The sequence below is a fragment of the Empidonax traillii genome, unplaced genomic scaffold (assembly GCF_003031625.1).
Source record: "Empidonax traillii isolate 1590-97213 ecotype Southwest subspecies unplaced genomic scaffold, ASM303162v1 scaffold511:size449868, whole genome shotgun sequence".
In the NCBI taxonomy this organism is placed as follows: domain Eukaryota; kingdom Metazoa; phylum Chordata; class Aves; order Passeriformes; family Tyrannidae; genus Empidonax; species Empidonax traillii.
This window is the reverse complement of record NW_020955704.1, coordinates 305,084-329,633: the sequence shown is the minus strand read 5'-3', so window position 1 is coordinate 329,633 and position 24,550 is coordinate 305,084. Positions and strand designations below refer to the sequence as shown.

General features: G+C 36.3%; 1 protein-coding gene across 10 annotated transcripts in view; it reads left to right on the top strand.

Moving 5' to 3' along the window:
- Positions 1-24,550, top strand: part of RBFOX1 (RNA binding fox-1 homolog 1) — a 122,834-nt gene that overhangs the window by 74,330 nt on the left and 23,954 nt on the right. For 6 of the 10 annotated variants that reach the window (XM_027896693.1, XM_027896689.1, XM_027896688.1 and 3 more), the window contains 2 exons: positions 8,082-8,121; positions 16,465-16,529. In XM_027896693.1, the coding sequence (XP_027752494.1) occupies positions 8,082-8,121; positions 16,465-16,529 (105 nt within the window). The remainder of the gene's footprint in view (positions 1-8,081; positions 8,122-16,464; positions 16,530-24,550) is intronic. The other 4 variants (XM_027896692.1, XM_027896694.1, XM_027896691.1 and 1 more) reach the window with 1 other exon arrangement.

The following is a 24,550-nucleotide window of genomic DNA, read 5'->3' as shown; positions in this document are numbered from 1 at the left end:
TTGTATACTTACTGCACGTGATGTTTAAAAACCCTAATAACATTGGTAAAAGATTTTCAGCTGTTTAAAACTGGGAAATCTGCAAAATCAGAAAACTTAACAGATCCCAGGGCAGGGTAACATGCTGTCCTAAAAACTTCAAGTAGATTTGCTGCCCCCTCTCTGTAGAGCAGCCAGATCTTCCTGAGAAGGGGTCAGGAAGGGTTGGCACAGGCAGCAAGGGAAGGTGATTTCCCTCTCTGTCCATACTAAAATCCCGTTCAGGAGCTCATCTGCTCCCACAGGGACTATCTCCTTGTGCAGGAGCTGACAGCAGAGCCTCCTCCTCTCCTGCTCCATTGCTTAGACAAGTTTGCTAAATCTCATCAGTCAACCTTCAAGCTGAGTTTTCAGGGATATTTGAGACAGGTACTTTCACCATTCCATCAATTCTGGCAGTTATTATCTCAGAAAAAGTGTGTTCTGTTGTTTTATGTGTTTCATAAGCAAAATAATATTAATTTAATAAGCAAAACAGTATTGCCACTACTGGAGGAAGGCACTGTGTTTTCTGAAGATTGCCTGAGTTACCTTCAGGCAAGAATGATGTCCCACCAAAGTTATCCTACTGTTGCCCGGGCTCTCATTTAGAGTTAGTCAAAGTATTGGACATGGCAGTTATGGGAGCAAGTTTAGGATGTCCAACATTAAGATTTCAGTCAGAATGTCTCACCTACCAAGTGAATACTCCTCAGTCTCTTCCTCATTTAAAAATATATTCTTAAATTTGAGCACAGAGTGCAATATGTTGTGAGATGGGTCATTGCCAATGTCAATAATCATGATGTCAATAATCATGGTTAACACCTTAGTTTAATGTGAAGTCATAAAGTTAATAAAAGAAAATACCTACCTGCTATATGTGATACAGTTTTTAAATTGGACAGTACTTTTTCAATTAGTATTTGCAAAATGAGTAAATACTTTCTGACTAGTAAGTTAAATTTGCCCTAATTTAAGAGGCCATGTGGGTGCTCTCTGTGTATGTCTGTGGGTTGCTTTTGTTTTTTTACAGATTTTTGTAGTTGAGTTAGTACAGTGACTCAGCAGAAAGTCTTACATTTCCAGGTGTCTTACATGTATATTCTCATGTAATTGTACTGCTTGTTTTCAGCCTCTTCAGGCAGTAAGTTAGATGTGCAAGTGTTGAGAACTCCTCTTGTGAGCCAATACAGCAGTTCAGCCCTGCAGTCAGGTTCAGCTGAGCTGGTGTCCAAGGGCTCAGCTCAGCACTCTTCCATCCTTCTGCAGGATGGTTTGACAGTCAGGTGGGATGAATCTCATTTCCTTCATGGCCTGTCCTCAAAGCTTGGGAGCGAGCCACGTGTTGCATCGCTCAGGAGTCACATCTTCTCGCTGCCCTGAGGGCTCCCAGCTGTCTGAGATGGACCCTTGGTGATCCAGGGCCCACCTTCCCAGTCTAACATAGTTTAACTCCATGAAAGGTTTCAGTTACTAAGCCCTGTCTTAATTCAGGTAGGTCGTAGCTCAGATATCAGTCAGGCTTCATTTTCTCTTTGTTATAATAAAGCCCTGCTTTCTGATGCACAACACAAATTGCCCACTTCCATAATTAATGGATCAGTGCAGGAATAATACATATCTCTGTTGCACTGATCCACAGTTGGATTCATTCTGAGATAATTTCTCAGGCCTAATGTGTTAGGTCTCGTGCTATAACTTCTTCTCTGATGCAATTTGGAATTGCTTTGCGATACTTTGTTCTGTGCTCACCCATTATGTAATCTGACCTATTAAAGAAGTAAAAAGGAGTTTTCGTCAGAAAAAAATCCTTAATCAATGAAAATAAATTATAAGAATGTGGCTTGCAGTCACAATGGGTGTAGGAGTTGAGAAGAATTACAGAGATAATAAAGAGATCACAGGGAATGAATCAACTTAGAGAAGGAAGCAAACAACTTAGAGTATCATTTGGTGATAAGAAAAATGGAAAAAGCTTTAAATGCTGTTTTGCAATTAATTTAGTAACAATTTCTCATTTTTCACCCAAGGAAGGGGCCCAGCCTTAGAACAAGCAAACAGTTTCATACTTAAGTATTTTCAATTATTAAAAAAACCCCCCACATTTTCTATAATGACAGATATAATTTTAATTATAAATTGTCATTGTATTCCACCAGTGTTTAGTTAGAAAAATATTGCTTTTCCTTTTGAGAAAGAGCCTAATTGAAAAATATAAATCTGAAGTTTGAAATCACCTCTTTTTATTTTCTTTTATTTGATTAATCTTAGGAAGCTTATTACTGAGGCAAAATATAATACCTGATCTGAAATAATCTCCTTCGCATTTCCTTGTTTGTATTATACTGTTTTGGAACTGAAGCTGAATTATTTTGCTTTGAAGTTGAAAATCAGCTGTAAAGCTGAGAGCATGTGTTTCTTAGACTGGCAGAGTGATCTCTGGTGTTTGTCTCAGCAACTCTGCCTCCCGAGGTCCCTGCTCTCTAACAGATCCTTCTACTCAGTCTCCCTGTAATCTCTGGTTGTTCTTCTTCACTGGTGTCCTGTTTGATACTGACTGTGACCTTTTCTTAGTGCTGTTTATTGACTAAGTTAGGAAAAAGCAAGGAGACCCAGGCTGTAAGGAGATCTGGATCTTGTGGTCTTAAGGCAAAGTATTGAAAGCTCTGCTGTGCCTCCCACTTACTGGGGAAACAGCAGACCTGGGACTGTTTGGTAGGTCTGAGGAAAATTGTTGAGTATAACCATATTTAAGGCCATTGTTTTCTTACAAATCAAGGAACAGCACACACGCTTTAAAATGTGTCATTTAAAAATGAAATTACTGCTCATGAGATGCATAACACTACCTAAATAATTAATGGGTCCTTTACTAACGAGTGAGGCATTTCACTAATTGCTTGAGATAGCATCTTGTTTATTAGCTCATGGAAAACACTTCCATTTCAGCACCTGTGGCATCTTCTCTAATGCCTTGACACGCTAGAATGTGCAGTTTACTCATCACTGCGAATGTATAATTCATTTATGTACCATCAAACCTCACTGACAATGAAATGAGGGAGTAAAGCTTTGTTTGTATGAGAATACTGAGAATACTGAAGTTTAGAGTGTGGAGGATGCATGGGGAGCTCAGCCTTGACACTGCAGGAGAGGGGAAACAAGGGATGGTCCCGTTATGGATGACATGAGTGGAGAACAGCAGTGGGAGCCTGTCCTTACAGGAGAATGTTGTCTTGGCTAGGAAAGGTACTCCTATGGCAGATTTTGGATTTTTTTTTTTTTTTCCTCTTTGGCCAACTATTGAAAGCAGGCTAACTGATTTTGATACCTGTAATTCATTTTGACCTCTGTAGCAACAAGAATGTCAGCATCCTTGAAATTCGCTCCCCAAACAGTGATGAATTGTTTCATATTCAACAAGATGAATTTGAAACTCCACCTTTAATTTGCCATCAAGAAAACCCAGAACCGCTGTATATCTTGTAGTGTAGCAGATAGAGGTATTAGTAAAACTTGTGTTCCAGCACTATTTGCTTCAAGTTCTTCTCAAGTTTAGTGTGTGATGACTTTGTGTTCCATTTCCCCTGTGCTCCTTTCAGTTCTGCTGAAGCTGACTGAGCCTTCAGTCCATATCTCCACTTCTGGTGTCTCTACTGGGAAAACAGGAGATAGGAGAAGTAACAGAGACTATTCAGAAACTGTTCCCCTTGTTAAAATAAATGTTTTCAAGTGCTACAGTCTAACTGATTCAAAATGAAAGAAAAATCAGCTTTATTTTCCAGCACTTGTTCTGAATTTAAGAAAGAAGGATGATTAGTACTACATCTCCTCTGGTAGTTATGTTTGTTTCCCAATATATTTCTTTAGACTCACAGAAACTTCCTCTTACTTTGGACTCTGTATTTTGTGTATTTGTGCAATTGTTAGAACAAAAAATGTTTTTTACCAGTGCACAGTGATTTATGTCTGCCGGCTTTGTTCTCTGCAGCAATGCCCTCAGTTAATTTCCCAAAGCAGATAATGTAACTTGTTCATGGCAGAAAATGTTCAAACTGGAAATACAAGAACCTGGAATTAGAGAACATTCTAAAAAGTTGAAACTGCCTCATACAAGAGCTTCAGTTTTCTGTTTACAACAATGAAAATGGTGTCATTACAGTGTTGAAAGGTGCTACTTTAATTACCAGTGTTTGGTTTAAATAAGGCTGCAGTTGCATCTCTTCTATCATTTGTTTCATGAAGGCTTCATATGAATGGTTTCATGTAAAAGGTGACTTCCAGAGCAGGAGCTGGATAATGTGTAGGACAGTGAAGGTGACCCTCACAGCAATTAAAAACCAGAACTTCTGTTCCCCAGCTGCTTTCTTTTAGTTGTGATGGAGAGGTGATGGTGAGCTGTAGACATGATTCCTATTGCAAGGAATGAAATCATGGTTGTAATGCCCATTTGTTGCCCTGAATCCATCACTCCATGCTCTAAATGTGCCTTAGGTTGTCTATCTTACCCTGTAGAGGATGTATGTGTGGCTGAGGGCCACAAATACTGAGCTGCCATAAAGTTACTCAGCTAAGGTTTGTGCAGTCAAGAACTGTCTTTTTATGTCATTGATAGATTATTCAACTCAATCCTTTTGAAAGATGAGGATAGAAAATTATAATGAAGACAGATGTAGTCCTCCCAGGATATTATAAAGGTGGAATCTAAACTAGTAACGAGTTTATCTTAATATAGTCACAAAAAATGATTATAAGACAGAGACTTAAATAAAGGAGGTAAACCCATGAAAGTCGGATGTATAATACCTGGTGAGGAAAGAGTTTCATATTTATAGAAAAATTATTTCAGGAAATTATTGCCACATATGATGTTATTGAGATGCAATTTTCTTAGTAAATCAAGACTTCTCAATTCTCTGAGTTTTCCTTAGCACAATAAAATTATTAAAAGAACAGAATAGATGCCCTGAATTTGTTGTTCTTTTTTCATGTCCCCAGGTAGCACATTAACATATCATCTATTCCTGGGTGAAGTAATTCAGATTTCAGTAATATGGCTATTTGAAGACTCTGTGTTGGTTTACCAGGAGCATGATTTATTTGTCTGTAAAGACAATGCTTTTTAATAGAAAGTGTAAAAGGAGCTGTGGCAAGATGGGTCCCTGTGTGATGCCTTCAGTCTCTTCCCATGCTTAAGATGTATCATCTGTTTTCTGTCTACAGCCTCAGCGAGAGAAAAAGGGGAGATAAGCCAAGGAAATTACCCTTTGGAAAAATATATACTGAAGGAAAGAAAAGCATGGGAGCAAAACGTAGTTCTTGGTATTTTACACTTTGTCCTTCAGGTGAAGGGTGCTGTTAGAAAACACATTTGACTCCACTGGCAAGATTCAGTCATAGGAGTCAATGAATGGCAAGGACAGTGAATAGAGGAAATATTCTCTAAAAAAAATTTGTGAAAGTGTGAAGAGTTACTTTTCTTCAAACTTCAGGAGAAGCAGATGAGGTTTTATTTAACATCGCTATCATAATACAAGACCAAAGGGAGGAAATAAGATAAAAGCAGCTGATAATTTTTTGTAGTGCAGGTCCTGTTTGGGGACTGTTATACTCAGTTGCCTGATTCCATCACTTCATCTTAATATTGGCCATGGTTAATGATGGAATTACACATATATGTCTCATTTTAGTGATGGGTACATTTTTTCGGCATAGTATTTATCAAGTGATTGGATATTTAGAGGTCAAAATAAGTTTCTATCTGTGCATGACTGAGAGTTAAATGCAAAAGGAAGACTGAGGTGGATGAAGGAACCTGTCCAGGATTACAGCCTGCTGAACTTAGTAATGAAAAATTTATCAGCCCCTCTTCATCTTCCCTGTATATCCCCAGATCACCAAGAGGAGGAAGAAAAAAACATCCCCTTTCTGACACATAGTCTCTCATTATGCATTAGTTTCTGAGTATCAATGTTTAACAGTACTTGAGAGAAGCATGTTTTGATGTACTGTGGTAGGTTGACCTTGGCTGGCTGCCAGACCCTCACCCAGCTGTGCCTTTCCAGAAAACAGAGAGAGGAACTCAAGTGGAAAAGCTCTTGGGTTGAAGGTAAAGGCAGGGACATGGCTCACCAATTCCCATCATGGGTAAAACAGACTAGAAAAATGAATATAATTTATTGCCTTTTGAAGTGCAGTTGGATGGGTAGAAACAGAGACAGAACCTAAACTACCTTCCCCCAACTCCTCCAGTGTCTCCCAGCAGGAGATATGGCACAGGGATATGAGGAATTGAAGGTTGTGGTTGTCTTCAGTAAACTTAATATAATTTGAATATCATCTCATAAAAGTCCTTCCATGTTGTTCATGATTGTGTGCTTCTACCTCACAGATGTGTGGAAAGTTTTATTTCTTGCATACAAACAGGTATAAGAAAAACATGGGATGTTTCAAAATAATCAGAATATCAAACCAAAATGAAGGTGTAGTGCAATGTAAACAACAGGGTCTTTGAAAACTGCCAGTGTAGACCAGGTTTTGCATATTTTGTTCTGCAGACATAATAAATAGAAAAATACACGAGTAAAGGTCTGACCTTATGGAAACAAATGGCAGACACTCTGATTTAAGTGGAGCTGAGTTTTCACACATTATTATTCCACAGCAAACTTCTATCATCAGTGTGGTTTTATCCATGTGGCTTGTGTGCATGTCTGCATATTTATGATTTTCTCAAGTGATTCTGACTTAGGCACATATCAGCTCAGCCCTGTGGGTTTTGGTCATTGACCTCAACAGATCACTTATATTTCTGACATGAAAATTCTTGTTGGAATTGCAAAACAGCTCAGATTAGCAACTTGGTATTAACAATTATTCCTAGATAATAGTATTCCCAAATTGAAAATACTGTTGCAAAAGAAAAAAACAAAAAAAACCAAAAAACATGTTGTGTGCTCTCATATTTAGCTCTTGAAACAGCTTGGGTTGATTCTGATAGTGGAAATACCCATTTTAAGTTGCAGAACTGCCAAATGAATGTAAAATTGCAGGAATTACATAATATGTGTAATTGGTAGGCCACTGTTGTGTAGTTCCAGTTTTATTTAGTGTAATCATTTAAACTGTCTTTGTCATACTGTGTCATTTATCCTGAAGGGTTTAGAATCTGAAATTTGCAGTATTTGCACTGATGATTTATCTTAGCTGAAATACCACAGTCTCTGGGTGAACAGTTAACAGCAATGTAACAATACCACATTTTTTTGAGGTAGGAAGTAGTAGTGTATCCAACCAAAACTGCAGGGGAGCTCAGAACCATTGGCATGTTCACTGAAGCTGTGAAATGAGCAAGTAAGGAAAGTTCTTTTTTGTGGTTTTTTTTTTTTTTTTTACATAACACCATGACATTCTCAACAGACCTGTTGTCACAATGGGAAATGTGCATCAAGCCAACAATGCAGTAGCTATGGATTCTCTCACCTCTGTGTGCATTGAGATATTGAGATTTGTCCCAGTGGGAAGAATACCAACACCATAATTATTTCACCCACTCCTCTCACCAAAGAAACTTAGGCTGTGTCTTGTTTTCCATCTAAGTAATGATAATTACCTCTTTATTTCAGAGGGTCTGCATACTTGCAGGGCAAGAAAGTAGCACTTCAAGAGTTAGCTTTTTGTTAATGTATTGAGACTGATTGTAGGATTGGCCCACTGAAAAAAATTTATAGAAAAAACAGTGCCAGTATGTGGTTTATTAAAAAAAAAAAAAAAAGAATAAAAAGAAAAAGTCCCCCAACCTTATCAAGACTTTTCCAATCCTGCCATGCTTTGTCTCCCTTTGACTAAGCATTTGGCATACTCTATAAGAGGATGTATTTGGAACAGTTTCACTTCTGATAATTACCACCAACCTCCTTAACCAATGTGAAGAGTGCCTTCCTTCCCCCTTACCTCTGTTTTTTGTGACAAGACTAACCTCAGCTGTGCAGGGGTTGGTGGCATTTGCATGTGGAAATGCACTAATATGGATGTTTTTCTTTGTGTGTGCATCCTTGCAGTGTTGTATACCAGGATGGATTTTATGGTGCAGACATTTATGTAAGTATTCATTGATGTGCATGCTGTCCTTGTACATTACCAGAGTCATTCTTTTTACAAGTTTGCTGCCTAGCTTGACTCTGTTTTGTCTATTTACCATCCCTTGCCTGTCAGAAAGAATTGAGAAGAATATCTCTCACATTGGAAGACCTTTCTGTTCATTACATCTATCATTGTTCAGTGGAGCTGAATTAACTCTTCAATCAAATGCTGAATGAATGCAAAAAGATGTGAAAAATGTGTGTGTGTGTATGTGGAGGGGTGTCTCCCTTCATAATTTAAGTTCAAAGAAAAAATAAAGCAAAGCAGAAGCATTCTTTTGCAAATCCCCAAAAGCTCTTTCTTTAAAAAAAAAAAAAAATCAAGGCAAACTTTATATTATTAACACTTGAACTATGAAAATACTTCTTGGAGAGATATAAGTTTCCCAAATCCAACCGACATTGGGTATGTGTAGGTGTAGGGGAGATAGTAGAGCTTAATGACACAGTAAGTTTAAGATATGTCTGTGTATTGTCTGTAATCTGAGTAGGCTTCCAGATGCACTTTGAAAATCCACTTAGTTTAAAGAAAAGGGGTAGAGACTGCTTATAAGTGGATTATTTATTAGGAAGGATTTATAGCCACGAATCCATCATTATCTACTGACCTAATTGTTCTCCAATTCCTTTTTTTAAATAACGTTTTTGCAAGGTTTTTATCAAGTTTTTCAAGTTTCTTCCCTTGTTTCTTCTTACCAAGTTTTTACCTTGAATGTGTACAAAGAGACTGCTTAGGTCTGAGTGTGCAAGACGTTGAGGCTGAATTTCATTCTTCTAAAATAATTCATTCTTATACTTTATGTGTAGATGTAAAATGTTTTACTGAGACTAATTAATCTTTTACATTTGTTATTATATGAATAATAACAAATTATTAACATTTGTTATTTATATTAGAAAAGCAATCTGGCCCTAAGTTACAGGTATCATTTTGTTTCACCAGACAACTTGCTGTAACCAACTTGTACTGTCTCTGTTGAGATACGACAAGACAGATGAGTTGAAATTCATACATATATTAAAAATTAAACAGGTAATGCTAGAAAACATCCCTTATGCTCATTATCAGCAGTCTTCTAGAACTATTTCCAGGGGACTGGGTATTTTTTTAGTAAGTTTTATATAAAGAAGGACAACAATTTGAATTTATGTGTGAAGTAGGTTTTGCTTTTCTGATGGAGGTAGAAAGGCTGATACTTGTCTGAAAATTCATTTGTGCAGATTAAAACCACACTTAAAATAAGTTAGCAAGAGTTAAAATTATCTCCCTACCTGCTTAGTGATGTTACCAGTCACATGGTGTTTACAACACAGGAACCACCCCTTGGCCAAAGCCCTTGCTCAAGTGGAGTGTGCTGCTCTAATCTCACCTAAGCACATTGCTGCTCAGTTTTTGAGATCTATGGGATACATGATGCAGTGTGGAACTTCCTCAAGTGTGGTTTCCAATTTTCATGTTCCTTCAAACTGTCAGAAGAATGTGACATCCACTTTGCTCAGTTTACCCACCCAAAAATCTGAAGGGCAACCAGGCATCTTTCTCAGGATGGCTCAGTGTGATAGAATAGGTGGGAACTAAATGTTAGTGGAACAGTTTGTAGGTTTGGAACCCACTGCTGCTGAAAGCCAGGAATATCTCTTTGGTGACTGACAATATTATTTTTAGGTGGCCTCACACCCTCTCACAGACTGTAACATTTTGTTTCCAAATGGAAAGTGATTCCGATGAGGAAGATACCACAGAAATTACTAATTTCTAGTGTAGCCTCAGTTTTGTTGTCTGCAATAGTCATGTGCATTAGAAAATAGAATAAATATGCTGGTTTATTATATATTCTGTATTAGAAAATGCATAACTATGCATTGGTTTTCACTCAGTTGCAGCCTCATATTTCTGATGGCATATCTCAGTTTGCTTAATGCAACAGAATGTTTACCTTTACAGCATTTGACAGAATTAAAACACTCTTCTGGAGAATTCTGAACAAAATTTTATAGTATACAAACCTTCTTATTTCATAATGAATTTTTCTTCATGTTTTTGCTTTCTTGCATATAAAACATTTGCAGGGGAGGGAGAGAGAGATAGAAAGAATTAGCATAAACCAAGTGAAACCTTACAATTCACAGAGTATTAGTTCTTAGAGTAGTAGTTTGCAGAAGACTGAGTTATTTATTAAATCCCAGTTGTTTATGACACAGTTCTACTCAGCTTTTCATTTTAAGTGCAAAGCTGAAGCTTTGTGAAAGGACAAATGCTCTGTGAATAAAAAAACGTTTAAACAATATAGGGTTTAACAGTAGATTGAGGAGAAAAGAACCTTAAAAATACTATAGAAAGCAAAACAGAAGACACACAGTACTGAAAAGTCAGATCAAAAATATGCATTAATGAGTATATCAAAGTGGGTTTCATCCTGCTCTGATTACATTGAGTACCAACAGCATTATTGCATAACTAGCTATCAGCATAGCCTTTGGTGGCTCAGTTTAGGGGAAAGGAAGGAAGGAAGACACAAAAAAATACTGGTTGGGTAAAAACTGGATGGTGAACAAGAACAGCAAATGTCCAGAATTGCTTAATACTAACCAGTGGAACAGAAGAGAATAAGAATATAAAAATATGTGGAAAGTACAGTCTAAAGTGAAAAATCAACAGCCATGATTCTAGATGTAATATAATATATTCTATATTTCATATAATTCTATATGGAATGTAATAATGCTTCTGAAATAGCTGAACTATTGAATTCCTTTTTTAAATGTGCCTTTGAGTAGGAAAAATAAAGGAGGTTATTAGGAAGTAAGGAAGACCTTTTAAAATTAAGTATTGATTCACTAAGAGAAAAAGTCATTAAAAGAGAATTAAAGTTGCCTGCCAGCAAATATAGAAGTTCTTAGATGAAGATTGGCACCTGTGAAAATAAGAAAATATGCTCCACAAAATCAAGCAAAAATAGTAACAGACTCAGAAATATTCAGTTAGAATAATAGCTCTGCACTTTTGCTCTGCTTTATCTTAAATCTGTGTGGGTTTGGTTTTTTTTTACCATTGTCATAGAGAATGTTTCCAGAACATGTCAGTCTTCAATCTACACCTAAAATGTGGGAAGGCTCAGAAACAAGAGAACCTTCCAAGCGTTGTCATCACCAGCTGCAGGAGTCCCTGGGTGGTGATGCAGTTTAACCGTGTCCCTTGGTCAGTCTCACTGTTCACAGCGAGATTTTCCAACCTACTCTCAGGATTCTGGACCTGTGATACTGCAGCTGACAAAAGTCCATGACAAAATATGCATACAGAGGTTTAAGATTTTTTTTTCTTTGTTTTTTTTTTTTTTTGTGAGCTGCTGAGCAAAAATAAGACAGTTTTGTAATCAGGGGTATGGAACAAGACTACCAATAGATACTGTCACCACCTTTAGCTCAAAACTAGGATGGTATTGACGGTGGATCACTTGATTCCCAAGGGAAAAGCAGATATAATTGTCTGAGGAACGTTCCCATGGCCCCAGGTAGAAGTCTATGGATGCCATCAGGTTCCCTGGAAGGTCCTGTTCTGATGTAAAAAGCGAGGATCTGCAGATAGCACTGAAGTTTTTCTTTCAAGTACCAAAGATTAGTTGTGTTTTGCAAATGGAAGGATGTGCCATTTCCTGTGACTCAGAGAAACAGAACTGAGAAGTGGAGGAATGACTTTTCCAAGGGCAAAAGAGTCTTCAGGGAGCAGTGAGTTGTTCCTTCCAGTTCTCTACGTGCTGGAACACTCCTTGATACCTTTTAAAAAGTTTGGGTATCTAGCGATGAAATGTCTTTTCATCTCTCATCTTTATTTGTGATATAAACAGTACATTAAAAAAAAATACCAGACCAGTGCTGGTGATTGTATGTGTTTGGAATTAATGCAGGTGGTGTCTGTTTGGATACATTACCAAGAGCTTCTCTGAGGCAGCAAATACCTCTGGGAACACGATATAGAAATACCACAAACGTTTCCCACAGCCCTGCTCCAAAATTTGAGCCAGCACAAAGAGCTGGTGGATTGTTTCTTTTGAATTCTTCCAAAGTTTTATTCCATGAGCAGAAGAAATATTTAAACCTTAGCACTATATGAGTGAAAGAAAAGGAAATGACAACTTCTATATTCTGCAGCGCTGGGTATAATTCATGTCATTTTTAATACCATTCCTCTGTTTGTTGCTAATAAGGCACGTATAATTTTCAATACTAGAGAAGGTTTGGAACCTTGATTAATTGATGTTCACAAAATGCTTTGAGATTCTTGAGTGAAAGGAAGTACAGGAAATAAAAACTGAGGAAAATTAATTCTCAAGATTCATATAAAATTTTAAACATGTTTGTAACAGGAAAAAACAATCATTAATGATAATAAATTAATGATATTAATAATTTTGAGTCAGTTTGAATATATGCAATCAACATTAAGTACATCTAAGATCACAAAAAAAAAATTTAGTTGTTTTAGGAGGAGGTGCACACATGTGTACAAGGTTTTGTTACCTATAGATGTCTGTAAAAGTTGTTTCTGTGAACATTACTCTTACTGCAGATACACAGACGTTATTTAAAAATTCAGTTGCATTTAATTTTCTGTTCATTTCCATTTTATCAAATCCTACCTCAAATGTGGGTGATTTCTTTCTAAAATGGATTAAGATTTCTCTCTAACAATTGGCTCCTGCTCTTTGATGGATCCCACTGCTCCTTTTTTGTTTGCCCGAGCCACAGAGATATATAAAACATGGAGAGGAAAATAATAAGGAGTTGCTCTGGGGAATTTGCCCAAATTCCTTCCTTGCATCTTTCTTTCCATCGTTCTTCCCTTCCTCATTCGAATCATCCCATTTCTGTTTCTTTGTAGAGCATTATTGCAAGGGCCTGTATATGGCAATGAGTTACCGCAGGGGTGACACAGTGGCTGATGAAAGAGCCTACTTGTGCTGAATGTAGACTTCTGTAAAATCATACTAATACTCAAATAATTACGTGAGGAAATGGATTCTGTGTGTATAAATTACAAAAATAACCCACCAGTTGCATTTTGTTTTCCAAATTCAAGCACGAATTCACAGATAGTGATTTGTGTAGTGTAGTGACACTGTTCTTAATTTTTAAAACTGCTTAAGCTGTTGTAATGCTGTTTTATCATTGTTTTGGAAGTAGCAAATATGGGAGCACAGATCAGACAGCAGACACTTTTTCATTATATTGTCTGAATTTGTTATTTCAGCTGAATTTTCAAAATAATAATTCAAAGCATAACAGTCAGATACTTTCAGTATTAATGTGCATACTGAGGGAGAAAAAAAATTCCTAAAACATTTCTAATACATAGGAAGAAAAAATTGTTGTTTATTATTATGTAATTATTACATAATTTTGTTGTAAATATTTTATTTTGCAATATAGTCTAAGGCATGAAGATAAATATTTAATGTTACTCAAGAGATATGTATGTAGTGAAGATTACTGGTGTATTCTTCATCTAAGATACCAGCTAAGTTCAAAATTCAAGAAAAAATGTGAAGTAGAACCTGTCTCAGAAGTTGAGTTCAGGGGTTTAAAGCAGATTCCCATCCCAGTTCCCAGTGCAAAGTGTACCTTCAAGTATTTTGTTCCTGCAGTGAACAATTGTCTGAAGTAATTGAAGTAAAACAATAAGAAAACTTAGTATGACACCAAAACTGCAGAAAACAAGCCCCATAAAAATAATTTCCTTAAGCAGGTTTTAATGTGCAATTTATGACAGTTCATTTTAACATTATAAGTTCATAACATGGGATAGTAGGGGATTATATTTTCCTTGGCACCCAAATTCATGCTGTATTTTAGTTCTCCAGAGAATTCAGCCAAATTCAATACCTTCAATCTCTTTTTATTTGTATTGCTTTATGCTCATTCTTTCCAGGGCTCTCACAAATGTCAAACGATTGAATCCAAAACATCTTAATAAAGTTCAGAGTCGAGCTTCATTGTTCAGCAGAAATTCTTTGATGAAAACAAATCAAAATGCAAGCATAAAAGGGACATAGCACGTCTGTTTAGGCAGCAAAAAAAGGGTCTGTCATCACAGACTGACCACTTTTGGGGGATAGTTAAATAAAGAAAACCAATCCTCACGGAGCCCACCAGCTGCAGATTTCAGAGCAGCTGATCTGTGAAGAGCCTGTCTAATTTTGGCCCGATTCAGAGCTGCTCGTGGTGGCCTGTTCTCAGTTCCCTCTCACAGTGGGAACCGTGATGTGCATAGTTAGATTGACATGGAGAGGCTCTCACTTACAAGTCAGGGGTTTTAGGAATGGACAGCAGGACAAGTGAGGGAGTCCCACACGTGGTGAATAAAATCATGTCATACTGAAGATTGATTTGCGGTCTGTTGCACATTGTCGGGACTGGATCATAAAAACAAGTTTAATATCTTCCTCATGCTTTTAGCATTCGTGCTCCCTCATATCAGCATTCAGGGGGAAAAAAGGAAAAAGGGGGGAAATACTATGTTTAGCACTCAAAAACCAGGAGAGAACAGATAAATTTGTATCATCTCTCACCTTTCTCCCTGTGGCAGAGGCAGACCAGTGTGCAGCCTGCATTGTCTCCTCTCAGCCTCGCTGTTTATTGCCTCAGTTTGCTCTTGGTGACATTATTTGACATCCTGTATGCACATACCTGCAAGCAATATGTGCCTATTATACATTTTTTGGCAGTAATAGCCTTCTATTGGTTTATAAAAATCAAATGATCTGAAATGAGAAAGCATTTTGTCTCGCTGCCTCCCTGTGTGCTCAGAGGAGCAGCTCCCTGCAAAGGAGGGAGCACGTAGGGTATTATGAAATCCTTATTCCTGCCTGATTCCAGAGCTTGTGTGACACAATTGCTGCTGGCAGGGAGCTGACCGGGAGCAGGGAGGGAAATGTCCTGTTCTCTGTGTGAGCTCTTGAAAAAAATCAGAAAGAATGTTCCTCAAGTGAGCTGACAATTCAAAGCCTGGAGTTTCTAATGAGCTGTCAGTGTATGTAAAACTTACGTTTATTCTCAGGGTGATGTGGCATTATCAGCTGAACGATTGATTTCCAAACCCAACCTGCTTCAAATCTTCAAAGCCACAAAGGTTTACACATGTTAGGGATGAAAGCGATTCTGCCAAGCGCAGTGGTGGAAGGGGAAATAGCTTGTAAAAGTAGTTGAAATTGCTTTTCTGAAAAGAGTGAATTTTTGTTTGTAAAATCCAAATAGAAAACCCACAGAAGTTGCTGTAGTAACAATGTACTACTGTTACAGTAAAGGCTGACACATCGTGGCCTATTCTTCATGCTTCAGCAGAATATCTTGGGTGAATGCAGCCTTCCAAAAAAAAAAAGGAAAAAAAATCAATCTATTAAAGAGAACACTTCAGCAAAAAAGTGAATTTTATTGAAAGCTGAGTGAGCTGATACTGTCCTATTCAGCTCTTTGTTAGGTGGGGGTAGGTGGGGAAGGCACCACAACAGCCCCCTGTCCCAGAGGGCGATAGGGGGAGAATTCTAATTGGGACGTAAATCGTGTTTGTGTTATCTGCAGAGCTGGGCTGTGCCTGTTAATTGGCATGCTGAGATCATTTTGAAATGGTTGATATAACACCGTGGTCCATTGAACAGGAAGCTCTGCTGTTTTCACAGTTTGATAATCAATGCATCACTGCACACAATTCCTTTCCAATGTGTGTTTGTTTGTCCTGTTTGCTTAATTGAACAGCTGGAATTACTGTTACATACAACTGAATGTTAATTCATGGAAGAAGAGAATTTTGCTTCTTCATTATAATTTTATGTATAAATTGGAAACCTATGTAACATTAAGTGTTAATTGAGTGCACAAATTCATAGGTTTAATCAACCAGGCATGATAAATCATATTTTGTACTAAAAAAGAATTGATTATTAGCTGAGTTTGTCTTTTAAGTTCAGCCTTGCTGTATGAATATACATACATCTCATTTGTAAGAACAATTACTACTTGAAAACTTGGAGAATACAGTATTGCTTTGTAAAAACACCCTTATGTTCATCATTAGAGTTCATTGCTTTCTCCTGATCTCAGGGACAGAGCTTAAAAAGTTTGTGGTGATAAATTTTGCTTAATGATTCAGTGAAATATTTCCTTAACATTCCCCTGAATTATATCCTGTGCATTTTAACCCCTCAGCTGAATTGCAGCACGACAGTACTCTTTCAGCTGTTGTTAAATTTTGCAAAATGTTATTTAAGGTGCTGTAGCAACCCAGTTAGAGCGTGAGTTTGTGTTTCAGGGTGGTTATGCTGCCTACCGGTATGCCCAGCCTGCCACTGCCACTGCAGCTGCCTACAGTGACAGGTAAGACCTCGTTTCCTGCTCATCAGTATTTGACCAGTGGAAGTTGAAGATGACTCTATAAATTTGCCTTGTTGAAGTCTCATAACTGTCTTGTTGCTCTGCAGATAATTGTGATATCTAAAGCAGGCTGTTTTATTATAATCCATGAATAGCCACAAATTGAGAGATTTTAGGCCTTAATTGAGAATCAGGCATGAGATGTGCACATTGCCAAGCTGTAGATCATCCAGTTAACATCTGTGACCCTTGTACAGTGTAGATAAATATATGTACAGATTCACGATGGTCTGCTACTAAAGATCATTATTTGTCTTAGGAGTATTATTTCAGTTGATTTAGAACCTTGAACCTATTGAGTGCCCTCAATTCTCATTGACATTGTTTTAGTCAGTGGAAATTGAGAATGAACTGTGTCTAAGCTTGAACTACCCAATGCAAAACAGTATTTTTTCCATTTGCTTTCCTTCCAGGCATTTGATTTTTTTTTCAATACTGAAAAAAAAATAAATATTTATTCTTCTTTTGCTCTGTTTTTTTTATCCTCAAAATGTAAACCACATTTAGTGGAAATAAGATCAGGAAAGAAAGATTATTAAAATCTGCACATGCAAAGGCTTAACTTCTGACAAGTAAGAGCAATGTCATGTCACACATATTAGTGTGTCTTCTTGAAAGATGAAAATTGGGAACCCTTGGAAGTCAATGTCTAAATTGCTGTTGACTTCAGTAGGAATAGGATTTTGTCAAATTACATAAAATTAGGTCTCTGCAGTGTGTGGGCATGATTTCTGTAATGAGAAGGAAGAATATCCCATGTTTTCTTCAGAAACTGTACCTTTAAAATCCATTCTATCTCTAATGATTTTCAAGTACTTGGAGAGTGTACAGTTGTAAAGGGAGGATATATATCATGACAGACAGAAACACACATGTAGTTTGCTTCATGATAGCAACAAGAAGTAAGGTCACACTTCTCAATACCTGATATAAGAAAATTTCCCGTTGGAATCACGGAAATAATTTCTCAAGTCTTGAATACGTGCTGAAAAATTTCTTTAGATGCTAAATTAGACAATGCTATAAATGTTTCTGCTTCCTAAAGAAATCAAGAGATTAAGAAATTTTAGCGCACCGTTTCTTAGATTGAAGTGCTGTTCATGGATTCTGTATTTTTAGACCGAAGTCCCATGGTATGAATGTTACAATGCTATGCATGCATATTTGCCTTTCAAGTGCTTATTATTCTGGGTAATGAAGATATATTTCTTAAAGTTATGTGAATAAAATAATTTGCATGTATGGCTGAGGCATGCTGTGTCAGACAGGTAAGCAAGCTACTTTCTATTAATTTCGGGTCAGTAATATCAACTAGATTTGTGCTGGATGCACTTTGTTTGCAATGTACTGTTTCTATTTAGGATAACCTGCCCAGGTGAAGTGCTACTCAATAGTCTCATTTCATTTCCACAAAGGTGTGTTAGCATGTTGCAGCTCTAGTATTTTTCTGTGAGCTTATAATGCCAAACAACTCCTCCTTCTAAAAATCTTTCTAAACCAAAAGGACAAAATTATAAATAACCTCCTGTGGTTAGTCAGGTTTTGCCAGCTCAGGTGTCCCTGGATCACTTTCTAGGGTGTTTATTTTTATGAATTAAACATATATACATTATATAGAGAAACAGAACAAATATCAAGATGACTTTTAAATGCTTTAATTATGAATCAATGTACCTTCTCATAAAACAAACCAAAGGCTGGAAGATAAAATATCAGTTGGTCACACGTTCTGCTATGGCAGGGAGTCAACATCACAAAGAGTTCTGCTGCCAAAAAAGGTAAAGGATTTGTTTAGGAAGATAGTGCTCCTAAAGACTGTAAAGGAAGTTGAGATGGAATCAGTAGTAATGCAGTTGTTACAGTCCTTAATTATTTTTTTGAAAAAATGGTCTAATTTTCAGATACACTTTGTGTCTAATTAGAATTGTAATAACCTGTCTTTGCTTGCATAATTTTCAATATCTGAAATGAATTTTACATCTTTTGGATTTTTTTTTTTAATTTAGCTTCTCGTTTTAAATGTGGTTAACCCTCATCTTCGATCTCCTTCCCCCAAATGAATATGGTTTCTTGTCTTAATTACAAATCTCGTAACTGAGTTTCTTTATGAGAGAATCCCAAAACTAGCATAGAGAACAAAACAAATAACAATCTGCTCAAACATTTCTCTGCATGTGGGAAACTATGTGCAAACATGGATACCTCTGATTACTCACAACTGCAGTTTGTTTAATTTCCTTAACTCTTTGTTAACTTTTAAAATGAATTTAATTTAGCAACTTTTGTTAAATTACGAGTATTGAAAGTGCTGAAATATGGTTCAGTACAACTGCTTCTATCTTTTCTTCTCAATGTAATAATCACCTGCACTCCTCTGACAACACTGAAGATTCCATATCTCCTTGTACACTTATTTAGTGTTCATTTGAGCCCCTTTTCAATTTTATTACACATGAGCTATATTTATTGTTTATGTAAAAAAACGATGACCAGAGAAATTAATTGAGGACTAGTGAGTATTCACTATTGAAGCAGTGGCATATCATGGAAATACTACTTCATACTAATTTAAAAAATAAGAAAAGCTTTATTTTTCTGATCACCACTCATATATGTGATGAATGGCAGTGTTCCATATTTGAAATGCTTCTTAAGTTAGGAGATGGAAAGAGGAAATCTTTAGATTGGAGACATGTTTTGGTAAATTAAAAATAAAGGTTAAGAGAAAGATTTGGGACTCCACAATCAATACACCAAGTCGATGGATAATGATCACTGTAAAAGGGCTCTATTGTGAAGAAATGCAATGGTATCCTTGTTTGCTGGAAATAGGCAAGGAACAGATATATAGGGGAGAATCAGGTGACAAGGAAATATCATGGAACCAATCAATGCAAACCCCTAAGTATTTGTTAAGATAGGTCATCTTCTCATAAACCCAATTTCACAACAGGATAGACCTTGCAGATCCCTCCAGTCATTTCTAAGGATCAAAACCACCAAAGAAACAGGCCCATTTTTTTATTTTTGAGGCAATGCAATAGCTAAATACAACTTCAAAAACATGTAGATTTGAATTTTGATACCATGTGATCTGTCATCATACTAAATTGCAGTTAAAGATTTGAAGGTCTTTCCTTCAGTGGATAACAAAAAACAAAACAAAACAAAACATGTTTAACTTGCTAGGATTTAAAATATTTCTGATAAGTTTTCCAGCTAGTATAACTGCTAACAGGGGATCTACTGATCTGTATATATTCTTCATCATTCTGGAGCTTTGCCTGCCAAACTCTTTAAATTGAGCATGTTTGGAAACAACAGTTGTAAGGATGTGCAAAAGACACTAAATCAGATATCAATAAAATATTTGTACAGCTTTTATTCATCTTTCATTCAATATATTTTTTTAAAAAATAAATAAATAATAGTTGTTAGATTCTGCCCAAGTCTAAAGTAAGAGAAACTAACCAAGTCATCAAGTTTTATATTCACGAGGTAGAAAAAGTCAAAGCATGGCAGTGGGGCGTATTGTCATTTTGTCATTGCATGTTCACTTGGTGTTGCTGGTATGTCTGTAATGCTGTACTGGATTTGACAGATCCATCACATAGCTCAGTGAATGGCTTGCTTGAATTAAGCCTATGGGCAGACTTATTCACATTGATTGGCTATTGGTTTTGTGTTCTATGATTTGGTTATTGCATCTCCGATCCGAGTAAGAAATATGTTCCTTTCTTGCATATTAACTTGGTCAGCGATATTTATGGAACTGTCTGTGGTAGTGTGATAAAGCCAACCCCTGCCAAAAGTGAGCCAGAAAGGCAGATCATCCCACTTGTACTGCTTGCTACCCCTGTGCCCAGCCAGGAGGTGTGTTTATATATGTCTGGCCGTCTGTCCATATATACACACACGTTCCCCATCCATCACTCGTGCACACACACACAGATACCGAGGGGTTGTGCTCTCAGCACAACCCCCTTCCCCTGAAACAGCGTCAGATTTAAACCTCACTCCAAACAATGGGAAGGTCCCCATTGAATTCTTTGTTGTCTGGATTAGATCCCTCATCACTGGAAGCTGATTTTTTTTTTTATTATTTTTTTTCCACTCATTTTTTTAAAAAAAGAAAAGGCATTTCCCAAAATATTTTGCGCATAGCACTTTGTAGTATAAAATATATTTTGGTTTTTTTCCTCCACTCTCAGTTTGTGTTACATGTTCTGTGGTCATACCTAGGATTTTATATAATATTTAAGAGAGGAGGTTTTGTCATATGGAAATTATGTATATTCCAGATCTGAAATCTTACTCCTGGTAAAATCTTAATATTCTAATAGTTTACCCTTTTAACATGTCTGTGTGTTTTATTCAGTTCTGTCAAAATAGTAGTGTCTACAGAGTTAGAGCTTAATATATTTTCCAGTTCTCTTTGGGCAAGTAGTTGAAAGTAATACTTGATATTTGTCATCAGATTATCCAAAAATAGAATAGGTGCAGATTTGATTTAATCAGAAACATACTCAATAAGGAATGAAAACTTAGAATGAGGAATAAAAATACACAAAATATAAAATATGAATGTCTCTAGCCATATTTTTTTTAAATATAATTTAGATTATAGGATCTTCTTTTTTATGAACAAACAATGAAAACCACTATAGTTTTATTCAAATTATTTTATCTTATTGAGGATCTTACTAGAGATATATACTAAAAAATAAGATTTTGAGTGCATATAAAATAGAATAACATCTTCAGCCAGAGTTTAATTTTACATTAAATAATTTTATAGAAGCATAAATATTTTAAAATGTAGTGCTTCATTCATTTCATTACTCTACCTTTTAAGATTTAGGAGAAAAAGCTTCTATACACAGGTTTAATTTCTAAATGAAACAGGTTAGAAGAGGAAAAAAATTGGAATATAGTGATAATTTACCCTTCTACTCCCAACTGGGATCTTCAAAGCTTTCTGAATTTTGGTATACCAGTGGAATCCTGAGAAATGGAAAGGTTTGGGGGTCAAGATGGTCCATAAACAAGAATTGTATAACCCATGTCCTAGGCTACTCAAATTTTGAAGATGAAAAGGCTCAGTTAGCATCCTTGAGCAGGTACAGAGGGTTTGTTTAGCTTTTGTAACAGCAATAATGGAGCATATATTTAATAATTCTCTTCTGTAAATGGTTAGGTTTGATGTGGTGATGTTTTACTGGTCTAGCTTTTTTCTTGGATGTCCTATATGGTAGCTAAAAGTTGTTTATTCCCTATTATTGCAAATAAAAATCAAATCATTCACTTGGCTGTTACAGAGAGGTAATGGATTTGGCCATCTACTTATTAGACTTTGTCTGTCTGATCTTTGATAAACTAGTGGGTCACTCTCATCATGTTAATATTTCATGGTCCATATTCATCCTTCAGATCACAGTTTTGGGAATAAATAGAGTATATGACTCATGCTATCACCATAACAGTACCTTTTAGTGAATGAGTTAGAAAGTAAAAGTTGGTGATTCTGAATAATGAAAAAAATAGTAGGAAAAAAATAATCAAAGAGTTTGAAACTCTGTGAGCAGGGATTTTAATGTAGTAAGGAACTTCCTGAAATAGGAATTTCCTGAAATAAAAATGTGGTGTATACCGTACTTTCCAACAATTGAAACATGGTTCATTCTAGAATATTGTAGATTTAGTGCTTTTTGGGGAGACACAGTGAGTCATCTTAACGTAGGAAAACATTGCAAGCAATTACATTTCATAAAAATATAATCTTCTGCCAATTCTAGAAAGCTGCTTTGGTATTTTAATACATTCCTTCAATACTCGGTGGAATTAACATGTTGACTGATACTCTGAAGGCTTGATTCATCTGTGTATAGTGTGACTATTCTTGTAATACCCACGAAACTATTAAAACTACTCCACTAGTTCAAAGCTGAGGTGATGCAGTAGTGAAAAAGCTTAGTGGTACTGCCAAGAATGATGGTAAACACCAGTTCTTAGACTTTTCTCCTGTCAGAGTTTGTTCCCCTCACACTCTCCTCCTGCTTCCCTTAACTGTAATCTTTGTTGTCCTTCCTTGTAATATTGAGGGATATTTTAAGAATCCCCATAGACAAGGAAAGGCTTGGCTATGACTGTGAGATCTGTTTTGACATCGATGCTGGAAATCATGAAAAAAAAACTGGGAGAGAAGGTAGAGCTACACTTAAACCTAGATTTCCATACCTGGCTTCCTCAAGTGTTCCAACCTTAAGGTGCTCGGTACCTTTGCCTCCAGTTTCTCCTTGAACACAGCAAGAGCTGCTAAATGCTTATCATATTCCAAACCCAAAATCAGTGCTCCTCTTCTGTACATGTCAACTTCAGTGTCCTCTCTTGCTTTTTAATAGATCCAAGCCTATATCAGGTTATGTAGCATGACTTTCAACTTGGGAGTTTCTTACTTTAACAAAGAAGTTGGTAATAAATAGCTGTGATTGTGAATATATTCATTTGAGGCATTTTCGTGCATACTTTTTCTCTAAAAAAAGGGGCCAAAAAAGGATTGGTTAATATTTTTAAAGTAGGGTTTATCTCCCTGCTAGATCATATGGACTTTGCTCTCAGAGGGTATTGGAAGTGTGGCTTTAAAATACTTGAGAGTGTTGTATTCAGCAGAGTGGATAAATGTGGTGTTAGGGAGTTACTAAAACATTGATTCCTAATCCAACAGACCAAAACTGTTACAGTCTATTGGGTCAGTGCCTGTGACATGATAGACCATAACAGTTCCTTTGGACATGTCAGGGGCTAATTATACACGTTTTAGTTCTCAGATCATTGACCTGATAGACCACAAAGAGGCAGATTAGAACACGCTCTAAGTATTGTCAACCTGAGTGCTTTAAAACCGAGGAGGAATTAAGAGCATTGTGGGAGAATCAGAGAGAAGATGAAGGAGTGAAAATGTTATTAATAAAAAATGGAATGACATGGATATGGTCTGTATGGATTAGCCGTGTAATTTGCAATGTGCTCCAGGCAAGGTGAGGAAGTATTAGAAGAACAAACTTTAAATAACAATGTTGAAGAAATTAATCAAGAAAGAGGCAATTTACACTCTTGCATGTTTTTACTGTAGCGTTTCCCACCTCAAAGGAGTCGAAAGCATTTGATTAGGTATTTAAATAGATTTTTTTTTTTTCCACATACCTTTGGGCTTGTCAAGTTTCTAATACTCTAAGAACCCACCTGGGGCAAACATGAGATTGTAAAAATACAGCAGGAATGGGAATAGAACTTCTACCCATGTATCCTAAAGAATTTTTTTCTGAAAACTGCTGTAGGGTGTTTCATATCTATGCAGAAAAAAAGTAAGTCTTCATTTAAACCAAACTTGTACCAGCCTCTAAACTTCCTTTTGCGTTTCTTCAATGAATTCTTAAATAATCCTGGTAAAGTTTTCATTTATGTGGTATTTTAGTTATAATATGAAAAAATTATGCTGTCAAGTAATTGGTAAAGCCATTCAAAACTTAATATAATGTAAAGGGAAAGAGCTCTTGCTCTTCATAATGCTATATAAGTTTATAATCATAACTCTGTATATTAGGAGATTTTATTGTGGCTAAAATGACGGTTACTAGTAAACCATAGTAATCATTTTGAAATCAGAAACCAATAAAAAAGTATGTTTTTGAGGCATTATTTTAAAGATTATGTGATCTACGTAAAGAATAAATCCCCCATTAAAATTAATGTACATTTTGTTATGTATTTTAGTAGATAAAATATTGGTTTTTTACTTACCCAATGCCTACTTCAAAATGCTGTAGTCTTTGCCCTAAAGAGAGTGAGCAATTCGTCCAAAACACAGTAATAACCAAAATTTTCAAATATAAATTAGAAGACTTCAAAAATAGCCTTAATTTAGCAGTCTTGGATCATACTGCCATCAATTTACATGGCTGACA